A 16,381-nucleotide genomic window follows, 5' to 3' on the forward strand; every position below is an offset into this window, starting at 1 on the left:
CGACCTTTGTGGACATGTTCACTCATTATGGCCGCCCTCAGCAGCAATCACAGTCTCCACACGGCGGTGGAAAGCCTTGCAGGAGTTGATGATGCACTTCTTGGACAAGTTGTTCCACTCCTTCACAATGGCGGCCTGCAAGAAGTCCATGTTCGGGTGAGATGTCCGGTTTGTCTCCCTCTCGAAAGTGCCCCACCCAGCAAAGTCCAACGGGGTCAAATCTGGTAAAGATGATGGCCACATGCCCTTGGGCCAAAAATCAGCCATGTTGTCGGCGCAGAACTTCTGAAATTTGGCCAATGTGTGTGAGGGTGCACCATCTTAGGTCCACACATAGTTGTCCCCTGGATAGGTGGCCTTGAGCCATGGCAGTATGATGAACCTCAGGACCTTGTAGTAGACCTCCTGGCCGATTTTCTCCCCAGCCTTAAAAAAAAGGAAGTCATCTTCTAGCCGCCGTTGGATGCTACGACACCCAGGACCATTGTTTGGGCCGGATGTTTTGTACGGAACACCTCCTCTGGTGATCCCCTAAGCCAACGGTAGTTGTAGACTTGGTCCTTGGTGAAAATCTTATCGCCAGAGAAATTTTTAACCGTGGATCCTTTTGCCTTGATCGACGCATCAACTTTCTTACACATTTGCAGTCTCCTTTTCTTCAGAGTGTCAGTCAACAGCCCTAAAGATTGTCCCCTCGTCCACGTCAAACTTGTTAGAGAGGCGATTCATGGATTTTGTGGGGTACTCCTTGATCTTCTTCTTCAAGTCTCCCAGAAACTCAGAATCCCTTTTTACCCCGTGTCCCCCACTTCCTTCTTTCCTTGGGAGGTTTTTCAATCCTTTTTTATCTTGACCATCTTGAAAATGAGGCTCCTGGAGCACTTCACAATGTCCATAATCTCTGCCTTTTAAATTTTGGCATCCAGAAAGTCCGAGATCCTCTGGCTTTTTGCTTTTTGCTCACTCATGATGAAAGATTTGAGAAATGTTTATTATTGCTTACTTATGCAGAAAGGAAAGGAAATTCTAAATATGCAGGAAAAAATCACAAAACTTCTCTATTTTAATTACATAATTAGTATTTATTAATAGTCCACGTTTTGCTTCCGAAACCTGTATATCTTCTAAAATTTCAAAGTCGTGATCATAATCTAAGGTTTTTTCTTCTATTCGAACTTCTTGAAAATTAATAAGATGGTTAGCTGTAATGAGCTTGTCACTATAGTGCCAATTTTTGTACTTCAAATAGTCCTTATAATGTACTCATTATATCTTTTCCAATAATTATATATTTAATATTATATAAATAGCCTTCCTCGAGATAAACTTGTCTTGAAATCAGGGTGAAAAGAGCGCAGTGAACTTTTCTAATCCTACACCAAGGCGTTAACTTGTTAACACAAAAATACCCTATTGTTGTCAGCTGTCGATTCCCTCCTCCGACTTGATATGTCATAACTATTTCATAATTTACTCTTTTTGATAAATAAACGAATTTATTAATTTATGCAATATATATGCTTCATGTCCACAAGGAAAATAATACAATTTCTTGTTGATCTCTCGTCGTATGAATAAGTAATATTATATTGAGTCAGGGGCGAGGTGGGTTGAAGGGGCCTTAGCTCCCCCCCCCCCAAATCCAAATATCCAAAAAATGTAATTCTTCATAAAAAATTCCAAGAAAATTAATCCACGGCTGTGGATTTTTAAAATTTATTTTCCAAAAATTTAATATTTGAAACTTTTGGGGAAAGAAAATCATTTTTCGGGAACAGCTGTGAACTTTTGAAAAAAAATTATGACAATTTAATATTTAAACGCCTCGCCCCCTCCCTCCAAATATAATCCTACGGACGCCCCTGAGAGTATTAAATAAAATATTTTGCAGGATTTCAATATTAAAAGGACTAATGATTGTCTGGGAGGACATCAGGGTTAAATCATAGATTGGCATTATTGACTTATTTGACTTACAAACAGATGATTTTTTGTTTCTTTTTCGAAGAAAGGTTGCGTGATACACTTTAGCTAACGACGTCATACGATGATATCTCTCAAATACAAAATTATATTCTGTATTTTGTGGTCAACTTGTCAATGTTTCTGTTTCTTTTCTCCTAATCTACGTTCAGAATATTAATTGGTTACACTTGCTAAGCTGTGAACACTTTTTAACACTTAATGAATAATAATTCCATTGTTTCCATTGCTTACTACTACCTGATTATGTGGTTTTATTCTCTTTCTTCTTCTTTTTTTTTTTTTTATATGGATGGCTGTGTGATACCTTCAAGTTAACGACGTGCTTCAACAAAGACCAGTCCATATAATTTTCTTGAACAAAATATATTTTTTAAACCTTTGAATAAAACAAAGGTGGGAAAAATATCAGTACGTTACCAATGGACGGGTGGGCTAAAGCCCTGTAGCACCCACCTCCAATTTTTCTTTGTTTTTACTAGAAAATTTAACATTTGAAATTTAATTAAATTTTTGAATATTTTTTAAAAAAAAATTTAAAATTTAGTTAAATTTTGAATAATTTTGTCTAAAAAATTTACAATTTAATTAAATTTTTGAATAATTATTTCTAAAAAATGCCATGGAATTTTAAAATTATCTTCAAAAATTTAATATTTGAATTTTTTTCAAAAAATGCTTTTATTGAAATTGAATTTTTCATATTTTTTTCTCAAAAAAATATATTTCTGTAAACAACTGTGCATTGTTGAAACTTTTTTTAGATAACTTAAAAAATTTTTAAGAATAGCACTGGATTTTTGAAATTATTTTCCAAATATTTAATATTTTGCAAATGGCTATAGATTTTTAAATTTAAAAAAAAAAAAAATATTTTATTGTGTAAAAAGAGCTGTGGTTTTTGAATTTTTTTTCCAAAAAATGTAATTATTTCTGAATAGGCTGTTGATTTTTATAATTTTTTTCGAAAAAGTTCTATATTTTGAAACTTTTTTTAATTTAGCAAATTTTTTTCCATTTTTTAAAAGAAATTTCTAAGACCAAAATATAATCCTGTGGTCTCCTTTGATTAGATTTACTTTTAGATTAGAGTCAGTACTGTAAATAAAACCCGTTGCAGAACAGTATGAAATATATAAAATACACTAATTAAAGTTGTTTGGGTAGAACAAAAATAAATTACAATTATCATACTTTAAATTTAGAAGTCATGCAATTTCTCAATACACACAAAAAAAAACCACTAATAAGTTTAATAATTGCAAAGTGTTTGAAGTTCTTTTCCAATTTATTAGAAAATAAATTCGACTATAATTACATTGTGAAAATCCTTTACAAGACTATATATTCATTCACGCCCAATAAATAATTTTAATTCAATTAAATTGCATTTAGGATCTTTTCAAACGAAATGAATAACCATTGATTTTTTCTAGAGAAACAAATGATATGAAGAATAACCAAGCCAAGGTCTCCGTAGAAACTGCGAAAGAAGTCCAAGGAGATGCTACCCTCAAAACCAAAGCAGACAAGGATCGTCGACTTCGTGAGAAAAATCAGGGTAATACAAAACGCTTCATGGACGAGCGAAAGAACATTGCCATCAAACAAAATAAGAGGAAGGATAAGCAAAAGAGACTCCATGATGCACAGATGGGGGAGATTTCTAAGGATATCAAATTGTGGATTGAAACTTATACCAATGAGGATAAGGAACAAGGCATGGCTGGACGAAGAGAAGCCTATGTATAGGAGGTTGCGTGATATTGAAGATTGTTGCGTAGATTTTAGGGAAACACATATTATTTATTTGGAAATTGTAATTTTAACAAATATAATTAATAGTGATAAGATTAAGATAAATTGTTTAAAAAGTTGAGAAGTTATAAAAAATCATAATTCATAATAAATAATTTATGATAAAGGAGAGGATTTATCATATGTTATGAATAAAAAATAATAGTGTACAATTAATTCCATAAAATAGGGAAACAATAACATAGATAAATGTGTGATTAAAAAATGATTTTTCAATGATGTTCTTCATTAAAAAAATTCTTTTTTTTTTTACAAAAATTATATACATATGTAATATTATAAAAATGTCTTTAAATAGAAGAGAAAGGAATCACACTAAGTATGTTAACCATTGGCATTCAATTCATCGGATATCTTTGTGACAGTACTTAGAACCTCTATCCATCTGAAAGAGAAAATAATGAATTACAAACAGGTTTATTGCATGAATTGTTAAGGGGACTTACCGTTCATAGGTGTACTGACTCTCTGCACGGAAAAAATACACATGATTCTTAAATTGAAGTTTAAAAACAAAGTCTTTTTGAATATTGTCCACTTCATCTGGCTTTTCAACAGCATAGCCAAGAAGTGGAAGAGAGGCTAGAGGAAAGTCATCCTGATAGGTCTTGAAAAAGTAGAGACAAGAGCTAGTAAAGACGACCCAGAGTTTTTGCCAACCATTAGAGTTTTTAAATTTACGAAGTAGGTAGCCAGAGAGTCCATTTCGTAGGGAGTTTCTTACTTCATGAGCAGAGACAGTGGTACTCCGGTGCCAACAGACGTGGACGGAGGAATTGGTACGCTGTTGTTGTCCAGAGGGCACAGGTAAATCTCCATTGTTGTTGTTACTCACTCCACCGCGATCTAGACCATCTTCCGAGCCAGACATGGACTTGAGACTTAAAAACTTGTTGGAAGAGTCCTTGAGGAGCCCATTTTCTTGACAAATCTACGGAATAGCATTTAAAAAATTCAAATCCTTTAGATCCTGGGGAGTCTACAAAATTATATATATATATATCTTTTGAGGGGGGCTTAGTTTTTTGTTTAAATATTTTTATAAGAAATTGCAACAATCTATTGCCATTCACAAAAAATTTAAGTTTTTGGAAAAAACATAAATAAATTAAATTTTTTCGAGTAAAATTTCAAAAACCCACCGCTATACACAAAAAATTTCAAAAATCCATAGCTATTCACAAAAAATTAAATTCTTTGCTCTGCTGCATAATTTGCCCGAATTACCTTTTTATAAGATAAGAAATCTTTCAAAAAATTGTTTTTACAAAAAATATTCGCGTAAATTTTCTTAAGCCTGACAAAAAAAATAGTAAGAAGTAAAAATTTTTTTTGGGGGACTACATCCCCTCATTCCCAACTCCTGCGCATGCCCCTGAGATCTAGACCAAAACCTACCTGTGTCGCTTCTTTTATATCATTCATCCATGCGTCTTTCTCCGCCTCATTCACAGCTGAAACAAGAAGGGCTTTTTTCCCTTCACAAATGTTGAAACAATGGTCAGCTCCCATTCGTGGCTCTGAATCAATGATGGTTAGATCTTTTAAGCTGAGTTGATTATGAATTCGGAAGTACAGATTTGGAGAGGTTGCACGATTGGCATAGACGAGCATGTCCGAAAACTAAAAATAAATAAATATATGGTCCTCACATTATGGTTTTTCATTTGAATAATCATCTAGACATACCAAGAAAAACATTCTTTGCTGATAACCTTTACGGGAGAGCTTTTGTAGAGATCCCTCACGTATAAACTTCCTTTCACTTTGTAGAAAGGATACACCTGAGGGATTGTTCGGAGGCCCACCTACGTCCCGTTGTAGCTCAGATAATTTAACAAAGTTTTCCTTTACAAAACATAAAAAAAATAAAAAAATAATTGTTAAATTTTTTTATGAAGTGCTTGTTTTGATACTTACTGATTCCTCCAGTCTAAGAGCCATCTTTGACAAGATGCCTTCAACTCGAGATAAAGCCAAACTGGTATCATTATAGTCATGGTGATTAGAATTATAGTGATTGATCAAACCTATCATATGAAAAAGATATTTATTATATTTCTTTAAACTAATTTATTTCACAATTGAAAACCGAGGAAAGTTAGTAAGAAAAAAAAATTAAATAATTCAATCTTTTACGTATAAAGTATTTTGAATAAATTGAAAGAAAATGGAAATATATTCCTTAAAAAAGTTTGTTCAGCAATTTTTATAAAAATAAAAGCTTTCAATTCGAATAACGATTTGGATTATTATAACTACATACTTTTATTATAAAATATATGTAAAGAGACATAATTGAATTATTCAAGTCCTTACGTTTTAGTAGAAGTTCGTAATGTAGTATGCGATGAAGAGGCTTAAGTAGAAGGACGCAGATAGGAAGATAGCAGACTTTTTGAGATTCAAAGTCCTTAAAGACCTGTTGAAACTTGGCATCTGGCGGAGAGGGATTATTTATAGCGGCAAGGGAGGCCTCTATCTTTTGGAGTATATTTAAATGAGATTCAACAAAGCGTAGATAATGCTCCACCGTTGAGGAATCAAAGTAACGAAGGAGAATATCTCCTACTTTCTTGTGATCTCCAACGAATCGAGCAGCGTTTCCACGGCCCTCCCTAAAGGAAAATACAAGTTATATTAAGTATCAATTCAATCCTAGTTTCTTCATTGCTACAACTCATTAGATATACCTAGGGGCGTTGCTAGCTTTCGTCATTTGGGATCTCTAGCCCAAAAATTATCAAGACAGTTATATAAATAGGTTTATTTTATATATATCGGGCCAACCATTATTATTTACTCATCTCTATTATACAAATTTTGAGAGGTTCAAAGTAAATTTTTTTTTTACAATTTTCCTATGAGCAATGTAAAATGTTGTAGAACACATAATTAGTCGTTGATTGCTAAGAAAACGCCACCATGATCCCCACAGAACAAGAAAAAGATGGTGATAGAAGCGTTTCTTCGCGTAGAATTGTCACAGAAGACCGTCAGGAGCAGACTGGGACCACGAGGAAGACGATTTACAATGTCTTACAGATATGGAACAAAATAATTCATAACTTATCAAAATTTGCATTGTAGAGATGAGTAAATAATAACGGTTAGCCAGTATTAGCAGAGGGTGCTCACGTTTAAGGGCTGAGTAGAGGGGAATATAAAGAAATAGTTATGCAAGAAAAAGGACGTTTTATTTTGGTCGAAAACAGGTTCTGAATGATATTCGATGGCCAAAAAATAGCATAGAAACATACTTGGTTATTTTATAAATCTACTTGCTAAAAATCAGAATAATCTCTTCGATCATTTTTGAATCCATCTGTGATAACATCACTTATAAATATATATAAGATATCTTTTAAAGGGCTCAATTTTAAATTTCAAATATTAAATTCTTAGGGGAAAAAGTTGAGAAATCAGCAACTATTTACAAAAAATTAACCCTCATTTTTATTTAATGTTCCTTTAATTGGTTAGATGGAGTTTCACTGATTAAGTTTAAGTAAACATTCAATTCAATGAATTAAAATTACTCCAACTAACCTAGGAATCTTGTGTTAAGCCCATATAAATAAAGTATATTTATTTTTTTAGAAATCACCTGGGCGCGTATCTACGCACACTGAGTTCAAGAGCATATGTTCTCCCGAGTACGTTGTCTATGAGCTCCATCGATTCCATAAATTTTTTTCATACTGACCAAAAAAAATTCTTGTCAAAAGCAATTGATCAGAATCGGAGAATCGGATGTTTCTCAGGATTCGCCATCTGGGAAAATCATGTTTAATTTACAATTACGAGTCTTTTTTTATTACTGATATTTAACTATTGATTATTTTTGTAAGTTATAAAAAAGATACTCCCCCCCTAAAAAATGAAGGCATTTTTGCATTTTACTAGAAAATTTAATATTTAAAAGTTTTTTTCAAAAAATTTAATCTACAAAAAACTTAATATATAATTTTTTTATGTGAATATCAGATTGTATATTTGAATTTGTTTTAAAAAAATATAATATTTGAAATTTTTTTCAATTTTTTTTTTTTTTGGAAAACTGGGGATGTTTGAAATTATTTTATTTATTTTGAACAGCTGTTGATTTTAGAAATTTTGTTTCAAAATAATTAATTTTTGTGAATAGTTGTGGTTTTTTGAAAAAATTAAAATAGCAAATTGTTTATTTGAAATTTTTTCCCGAATTTTATATTTGGAATTTTTATTCCAAAAAATTTAATTATTCAAATTTTTTACTTTTTGGATTTTTTTCCAAAAAATCCAAAAACCAAGCTCCTTAAAATATAATCATGTGGACACACATGATAGCTAAATTGTATTTTTTAACTATTATTTAAAATATTAAATAATCGGAATTCGAATAGCTAATTTTAACTAGAATATCATCGGGATTTCTTTTGGAATCGTCCAATCACTAATTAGAACGCAAAGCCTATAATTGAACAAAATAATATGTCTATAAAATATTAAAGTTGTATCAAAGTAACTTGACTTGGGTTGTATCAGGCTTGTTGATAATCGTTTAAATACCATAATCGTTCAAAAAAATTATTTATGAAAGATGAACTACAAAAAAAAACCTTTTAAATCGTTCATCGTTTATTTAGATTAAATTATCTCAGATCTCCAATTTTCGCAATATTTTATATGGTCCAAATAATTGTTTATTAATTTTTTCATAAAGTACTTATATTTATCAGATATTTTATTAAGATGTTTGGGAGTACTTTACACGTCTTAATATTTTAATAATTTCTATAATGTTCAAGCTTGGTGCTCTGTACATATAACACGGCGTCACCTTGCGAACAGAAAAATACCCTATACATTTTTGTTGTCAGCTGTTTGTCCTATCTTCTGACATGATACGCCATGGGTATTTCTTTTCTAATTAATTTTTAATAAATATACGAAATTTTAAGTTATGAATGTTTATGCTCCGTTTCCTCAAGGACAGGAACACAATTACTTGTTAATTCCTCGTCGCATATATAAATATATATATTGGCTATGTTATTATATAATGAAGAAATCTGGGCTATGACATAGAAATACAAATGTATACCAACACTTTAAATAAAATATTAAAAAAACTACATTTTACCTGATACAGTATCGAATCAATTACTTTGTAGGATTTTAAAATAATATATATGTAAATCAGATTCATTATATAAATCGTATTATAAATAATATCAAACTGATAGTCTAGGAGTACTAAAAAATTTATAACAGTTGGTCTGTTTCACTGATTTGGTAAATTACTATCTGATTTTGGACTTTTCTTACAAAAAGGTTGCGTCATACAATAAAGGTAACGACGTGATAAAGGACACGTCTGAATAAAAAGAAGGGAGAACGATAAGAAGATATTAATTCCATCTCAATCTTTACTCTGTGGATAAATATAGGTATATTTATTAAATCAGCACTCGTTGAATACAAAATAATTTCATCAATTTATTATTTCCAAAGGGGCTGTTTATGTAGTAAGATGGCAGAGGGGCTAGGGGTCCATCAAAAGGCATGTGAGGCGTAGTCTGACGACCCCTGTATTAAAAGATTTTGGAAATTTGTCGATTTACTATGATTCCGTTTTTTTTTTACTGAAATGCATTTAAAGAGTAAACGATGATCGATTTAGTGAACTAAATGAATTCGAAAAAATGAACTATTAAAGGTAACTAAACGACTAAAAAAAGGTGAACGACAGCAAGTCTGATATTGGTATGAAGTAAAAGTATATTGGAACATATCTTATTTTCTTGATTTTTGTTTAGAAGGTTTTTGATTTGATTCAAGAATTACATATACAAAAAGCTAACGGTAGGAAAGAGAGATTATTATTACCAGGTAGCCATTCGCTGCTCAATGTCTTTGAGGAGATTACAGTGTAGTTCATAAATAGGATCCAAATGAGAGAAAAGGAGGGAAACGATTTCCTCCGGAACCATGTCTTCTTTATTGACCTCATCCCGAAACCACTGAAATAGAAAGGAACAGATGTGATCGCACAAAAAAGTAGATACAATAGGCGTGTTTATACAAATATAGAGTGACATGCCAAAGCGTGTATGTATTCAGAAATATGAATGAATGTATCTTCCTTTCATGTATCAATTTCTCTTTGACAAGTTTGGATCACATATAAACACTCTTTTATGTATATTCTCCCCTTTTCATGACAATTTTACAAGATGATTTACTTCATTATATTAATAAATCAAGGTTTGTATGTGTGCATGAAAAACAGTCACTGTAAGATCGTAAATTGCCCCTGATGTATATCAGTAACATATACTGATCTAAGAAATAACAATGAAGTAAAATTACAGGGGTGTGCATTCAGTATACGGTCTAACTTAAGATTTGAGTAAAATATAAAGTTGGGTATGGGTCATTTCAATTGAAATCAATAAAAAAAGAACATTTTTCACATTACAATCTTCGATTTGTTGATTCAAATTTGTCACATGTTTTAATATTAGTGTATAACTCAAAAATCCAAAACTATGCCTTTTTTGTTCTCCGGTTCAGAATTTAGAGGGTTCTAAAGTTTCGGCCTACACACCACCCAGAATATTTCTAAATCGCTGTATTTGAAATGTTTTTGAAGATTATTGATCTACTTTAATAACCATTGAATAGATAATTTTTTTATTCTTCTGTTATATTTTATTGTATAAGCCAACAAAATGAGTTTTTACCCATAAGGTCACGAGGTCAATATTTTGACCTCAAAAATCAAACATGCTCACTTTCAATAGAGATAGTCTTTTAGCAGACGTGAAATTACTCCGGACAATGCCAAGTGCTACTACTATTAGTTCATAAATACAAGTTGGAACAAAATACTAAGTTAAGGATTAACTTATATAATAATAATATACATTTATGTATCTTTTGTAACAATTGCATTATTTTTAATTCTAAACACAAGGGAGAAAGCAGCGGCACTTTGATTAATTTAATAAAGTCTATGAGAATATACATTATACTAAATACATTCATATATCACGCCCCAACTAAGAACTTACTAAGTTAATTATCTCTAGATCCTTTTTGTAGGTCCTTTCTGTCATTAATATCTCCTTAGCGATGAAATAAGCCTTGTCTGTTGGATATCTCTGCATAAAAGGAAGTGAATTATTTAATGATGATGGAACTAACTAATGATATATAACTCAAGAATGTACCTTTCTCCGTGTCTCAGTATCTGTTGTGGACGTTCGTGTTCCCAGAGGAGTAAGACTCGCATCTACAGAGTCTTCTCTGGACAAGGAAGCTTGACGATGCGAGGACATGATGATTGGAGAGTCTGGGGGATTGGAAAGAAGGGACGTGGAGTTATATATACTAGAATTATTATTATTATTATTGATGTTGTTATTTGAGTGCGTCGTGCTATTGATGATGTTGTGATTTATGGCTTTGTAATATGGAGTATTCGAGTTGCTACTGTTACCACTGTTATTGTTCAGTTTGTCAGTCCTAATAACATAAAAGAAGGATTAATGGGTTTTGTTTGTTTATTGTAGGTGTAATGATATATATAAATTGGCAAACTACATACAATTAACTCGTCTCTCTTTTTAATATTAATAATAGGTCTAGTAAAAAGTTATGAGCGTTTTATCGATTTATTTTGAAAATAACATTAGCATAATTAGGATTACATAGATTTAGATGGTTCCAATCGGTTTTCTGGCTAATCTCCTGTTCCTGGCAATAGAATAAGTCCTCACATACCTTTACAACTCGACGATTTCCATTATTTTATCAACATTTTCAACGTCCATATTACCAGAACGGAATCGTTCGAACCGCTACTTTACTGTTGTATTAATGGGTGCATAAACATCACATCTTGTTTTAGCCACTTGCTCCACCTTTTTACCTTGGTTGTAGTGATAATGAAGAATTTATCGAATTTTCATTTTTTACTTCCTTTTGGGAACTCTGTATCACACAACTGGACTCAACAAACACGAAACTCTAAACAAACTTTTTCAATGTACGCTTAACCTTTATGCATACTCTAATCTTCTTTCGAACCAACTTATTAATCGTGAGGTATAGCTTACTAAAGACATCGAGCGAAAACCACTCATAACTTTTTACTTAACCTAATATTACTCAGCAATTAGTTACGGATGTATCATAATTATTAGTAAATCAATGTTCATGATTGTATAAGAAGGAATTCAAAATAATAAGTGTAGAGCATACAAGGTAGTCCAGGATTAGATTAAATTGTTCACAAGAAAATGGTTTGTTTTAGAATATGTATTAAACTTTTACAAAAGTTTAATATTATTCTGCGTACAATTAATCAGTATCTCATTCAATGTGTTCGTCCTTCTTCCAAACAACTTGCCTCCGTGGAGCCCATCAAGGAGTCTTTACCCTTCCCCTCGACCATGTCTTACATTGCAATGGAGTCAGGGGAAGAAAAAGGCCAATTTTTTGGCGTTCCAAGTGCTGTAAATTGTATTTGCACCATTATTCCACTTTATTCACAGTGTGGGATGGGACTAGCAGAAGGAGACGTCCCCAATACTCTTAATTTAATTACGCTAAAGTTAATGGGATCATAATTCTGGACCACCCCGTGAGTGAATGACGCTTAAATATAATCACTATAAAAATGGCAGAAAAAAAGAAATGGCTACTACATGATATGCAAAAACTATTTCATCCCATTATTTTTTTCTACTTGCATAAATTTCCCATTAATTTTACCTATGGGAGAATTTCAGTCCATTAAATCTGCTCTTTACAACTCTGTAAATACCTTCATTATGTAATATTTTATAAGGAGCTGATATCTATAAATATGAAATTACCAAGAGAGGAGAATAGATAAAACCAAAGGCTTAGAAGAGGAGGGATATCAATTATCAGGCAGTTAATGGTATATTTCAGTAATACTTGATGGTTCTCCCAAAAAAGTTCATGAAAGAAAATGTAGCGACAAATATTTAGTTTGAGCAAAAATCTTATTACCCCCCCTCCAAAAAAAAAATATATATATATATCACCTCCTACAACATTGATAAACACACTTACGGCAAAGGTGGAAGATTAAGTATCTTGTTATTATTCTCCAAAGTATTCCCAGGAAATAAACTCGAATACACAGGAGGATCAGTACTTGGAGAGGGACTGCTCAGGAGTGTTATGCTATTCGAAGTGGTGTCGGAATAAGGGGACTGAACCAATGGGGTTGAGTTGTGGAGAGGAGGATAGCCTTGAAGAACACGAGTTGAAGGAGCAAATCCTTGATTACTCTGTTGTTGTCGTAAACTCTTCTCATCTGCAAAATAAATAATAATAACAGTATTAGAAAAAGCTATACTCCTGATGATAAATACAATATAGAATTCGCAAATAAAAAAACTATTTAAATGATGCCCCCCCCCCCCCCTCTCTGTTATTTGAAAATATTTTTCTTTCTTGCCTTACCATCACTACCACGATTCACTTGTTGCATATACGTTCTAAATGATTAAATAAATATTTTAGAAAGCAATTGACTACCTCTCAGAGTGGTTGTTTTAAGGAAGTCGTCTCCAACACCTTTTATTCTTTCTGTATGCGTTTTTTTGTTTGTAACTTTAAGGCTAGGGGAGAAGTGGACATTTTCTGGGTTATATTTGTACCTTAGTCCCAGGTGACCTTCATGGGATGAATGATGGAAGGAGAGAGAGAGAGGCGGTTGAGTCGATAATATTGTAGTAGACACAATTCAATATGGCGATAATGAAGACTAGTGGGTGAAGCTTGTTTTCTAAAGTCTTCTTAAAGAGCTACTATACTACATATTATACATTTGTAGAATGAAGGAGAGTAAGAAAAAAAAAGGTTTTTTTTTGTGAGTGTGTAAGCAGAAGGGAAGGAGAGCCTTTCCGTGATGTGATGCTTTCCAAGGCGAGCCTTTCACTTTTAGGATGTTTCACACACTCCTTTATATGTACAACATTTCTTCCGCCTCTGCTATTTAATTTGTATAATCATGCTTCTCGAAAAAACAAAAAAAAACGGGGACTGTGTTTCTTGTCAAAAGAAGGAAAACCTTGAGGCGGTTTATTAGAGTGGGGAGTTTTTTTTAATACTCTAGGTTATTTTAAGAGGTAAAAACATCATTAATGCAATTTCCAATGTCAACACACCTCAATAATATCAAGTGAACTAAAGGGTATCAGACATGTATAGTAGTGTAGGTAATTTATGCACCAATTCAACCACTCTTCTGACACAGGTGTAAAAAAGGAGGGAAATAAACAAAGAAGAAAGATTAATGTTTTTTGTTCCGCCATATTGTTATAAGTAAGTTTTCTGCGATACTAAAGAAAAAGTAAAAAAAAACAACAAATGCCACTTAAAATTTACTATTTATTTTATCCTATATCCCTGTTTATTAATTCAAATCACATTTTTTGGGGGTATAATAAAAATATAACCCATTATTTTTTTTTTTTAAACTAACCTTTGATATTCCATTAAAAATAGTCGGGCATGCAGTATCATTTGAGTAGATAATCTAATCTAATTCGATTACTGAGATTTCATTATCTTGGAAAATCAAATTTCCTGGGGATACATATTTTTCAAGTCCCTTTAAAATAATGGTTTTTTTTTACTAGGACTTGTATCGAATTTACCTCTGCGGGCATCAAGATTTAATCCATAAAGTGTTGAAGGTGGTCATTGAAAATATTTTTGGGTAGAGACTAACTCTAAAATAGCTTTTAAAAGACTTCAGAGAGACCCTGGAAGCCAATGTGGAAAAGGTTTCGTGTGAAAAGCCGTTGAACACGAGTCAGTGTCTCAAGGTAATTGTATAATTTTTTCCATCATCACTATTTGCTGTTGTAGCTCATAAGATTAGGATAACTTACATCATGAGAATTGTGACTTGAGGCTTATTCTTTTGATGGCCAGTCATTCCTCACATTTAATTTCATGGAAGTTTTTAACTTCTTTTTTTAAACAAAATTTTACATTTTCAATATCTAATTAAAATAGTTATTGATAACGTCGTGATTTTTTTCGTATTATATATAATTATGGATAATTTTTAGATTTGAACAAACATTAATTGATCTACGTAAAAATAGATTTATTCTAGGTATGTTACAAAATGACGATTTAAGGTGCGAAAAAAACTTGCAGCAGGCGTTGGCGGAATTATATAAGTATATGGGGAATCCTAATAGAAATGTAGGATTTTCTTTAGGTAAATGGCAGAAATCCTTTTGACGTCATTTATATTTGCTGTAGATAAATTCTTAATCTTTCACCCAGTCAAATTTTTTCCCCATACATTGCTTTGTTTGATCGCACCATTCGCTGGAAACTCATGTTATGAATTAAGTAAAAGGTATAATGGACGTGATTTAATTTGGTATCCTGTAAAGTTTCCACCCTATTTGTCGATGCAAAGTGCATATTTTTCGACCCGATATTAGCACCTTCAATTTTGATTACTGCACAATGGGAAAGTACTTGATTTTGGTGTCAAAATGGATTTTTTTAAAGAATTATCTATCAGATAAAACATGGTTTAAAAGGAAAATATTGAAATTGAAATTTTTTGTAACATAACTACCTATTCTCTCCCAAATTCAATTTGTATTTCAATACTGCGAAAATACAATGTAAAAGGAATAAAAAACCAGCTTAACTGATAATTTTGTTTGTAAAGAAAAAAACAGACGTCTCAGTTTTTCAATCAAAAATATCAATTCTAATTGAGTATTAATTTTCAAAAATCATGAAAATCATTTTCTAATATCACGGAATTTGCATTCATTAATCTTTTGAGCGGTCCTTCTCAAATATATATATATATTTGAGCAAAAAACTATTTATACCCTCACAAAAATGTCCAGAAAACATAATTATATGTATATTATATGTTGTATCTACAAACTCATTTAGAATACCCCTAGCCAAGTAATGGCTTGAAAAGTGTTATTGGGACTCAGGTTTATAAAGCGAATTAGAAATAATTATTATTTCTAAAAAAAAAAAAAAAAATTTAAACGAGAAAAAAACGTGTTTTCTTTGTAAGCCCGGGACTTTTTAGACCATGGATTATATATCTTATTTGGTTTAATATGCCATTGATATTTTATCAAAAATTCCAAGAACCGGCAGTTTTTGGGAACACAATAGGACTGGTTCAAAGACTGGATTGAACTAAATAAATAAGAACTAACACAGCACTGCCCACAGTGCTGCAAATTTACAACTCTAGACTAATCCAATATATTTTCTCATTATATATTTTATAATAATCTAGGCTATAGCACTAAGGGGTCGCAAGACACAACAAAGGGCCGTAAGATGATTTGCAAAAAAGTATATATGCGATAAAAAAAAGAGAATTGATAGTAAAATCTTTATTTTGGTTCAATACAGTCAAATAACGTATATTATTTGCCTCTGGTTTGAACTACATAGGTATGTCCATTCAGTAATCTATTTACATAAAATGCAGTCCAAATTTTATATTAATCACTCAATAAGAGGTGATGGGGTCGTATCTTGTCTA

General features: G+C 31.8%; 2 protein-coding genes across 3 annotated transcripts in view; one reads left to right on the forward strand and one right to left on the reverse strand.

Annotated features, from left to right (window-relative positions):
• Positions 1–4,017, forward strand: part of LOC121116655 (1-phosphatidylinositol 4,5-bisphosphate phosphodiesterase-like) — a 154,146-nt gene extending 150,129 nt beyond the window's left edge. The window contains 1 exon segment of the mRNA XM_040710924.2: positions 3,420–4,017. Within this exon segment, the coding sequence (XP_040566858.1) occupies positions 3,420–3,735 (316 nt within the window). The 3' untranslated portion in view covers positions 3,736–4,017.
• The window catches only part of Cdep (Chondrocyte-derived ezrin-like domain containing protein), a 99,249-nt gene continuing 86,636 nt past the window's right edge, over positions 3,769–16,381 (reverse strand). For both annotated transcript variants that reach the window (XM_071887815.1, XM_071887814.1), the window contains exons 10-19: positions 12,892–13,138; positions 11,019–11,313; positions 10,860–10,949; positions 9,673–9,806; positions 6,121–6,419; positions 5,722–5,831; positions 5,491–5,649; positions 5,200–5,424; positions 4,248–4,732; positions 3,769–4,186 (exon numbers count right to left, since the gene is read on the reverse strand). In XM_071887815.1, the coding sequence (XP_071743916.1) occupies positions 4,126–4,186; positions 4,248–4,732; positions 5,200–5,424; positions 5,491–5,649; positions 5,722–5,831; positions 6,121–6,419; positions 9,673–9,806; positions 10,860–10,949; positions 11,019–11,313; positions 12,892–13,138 (2,105 nt within the window). In that variant the 3' untranslated portion in view covers positions 3,769–4,125. The remainder of the gene's footprint in view (positions 4,187–4,247; positions 4,733–5,199; positions 5,425–5,490; positions 5,650–5,721; positions 5,832–6,120; positions 6,420–9,672; positions 9,807–10,859; positions 10,950–11,018; positions 11,314–12,891; positions 13,139–16,381) is intronic.

This window comes from Lepeophtheirus salmonis, chromosome 4 (genome assembly GCF_016086655.4).
Source record: "Lepeophtheirus salmonis chromosome 4, UVic_Lsal_1.4, whole genome shotgun sequence".
Lineage (NCBI taxonomy): Eukaryota > Metazoa > Arthropoda > Copepoda > Siphonostomatoida > Caligidae > Lepeophtheirus > Lepeophtheirus salmonis.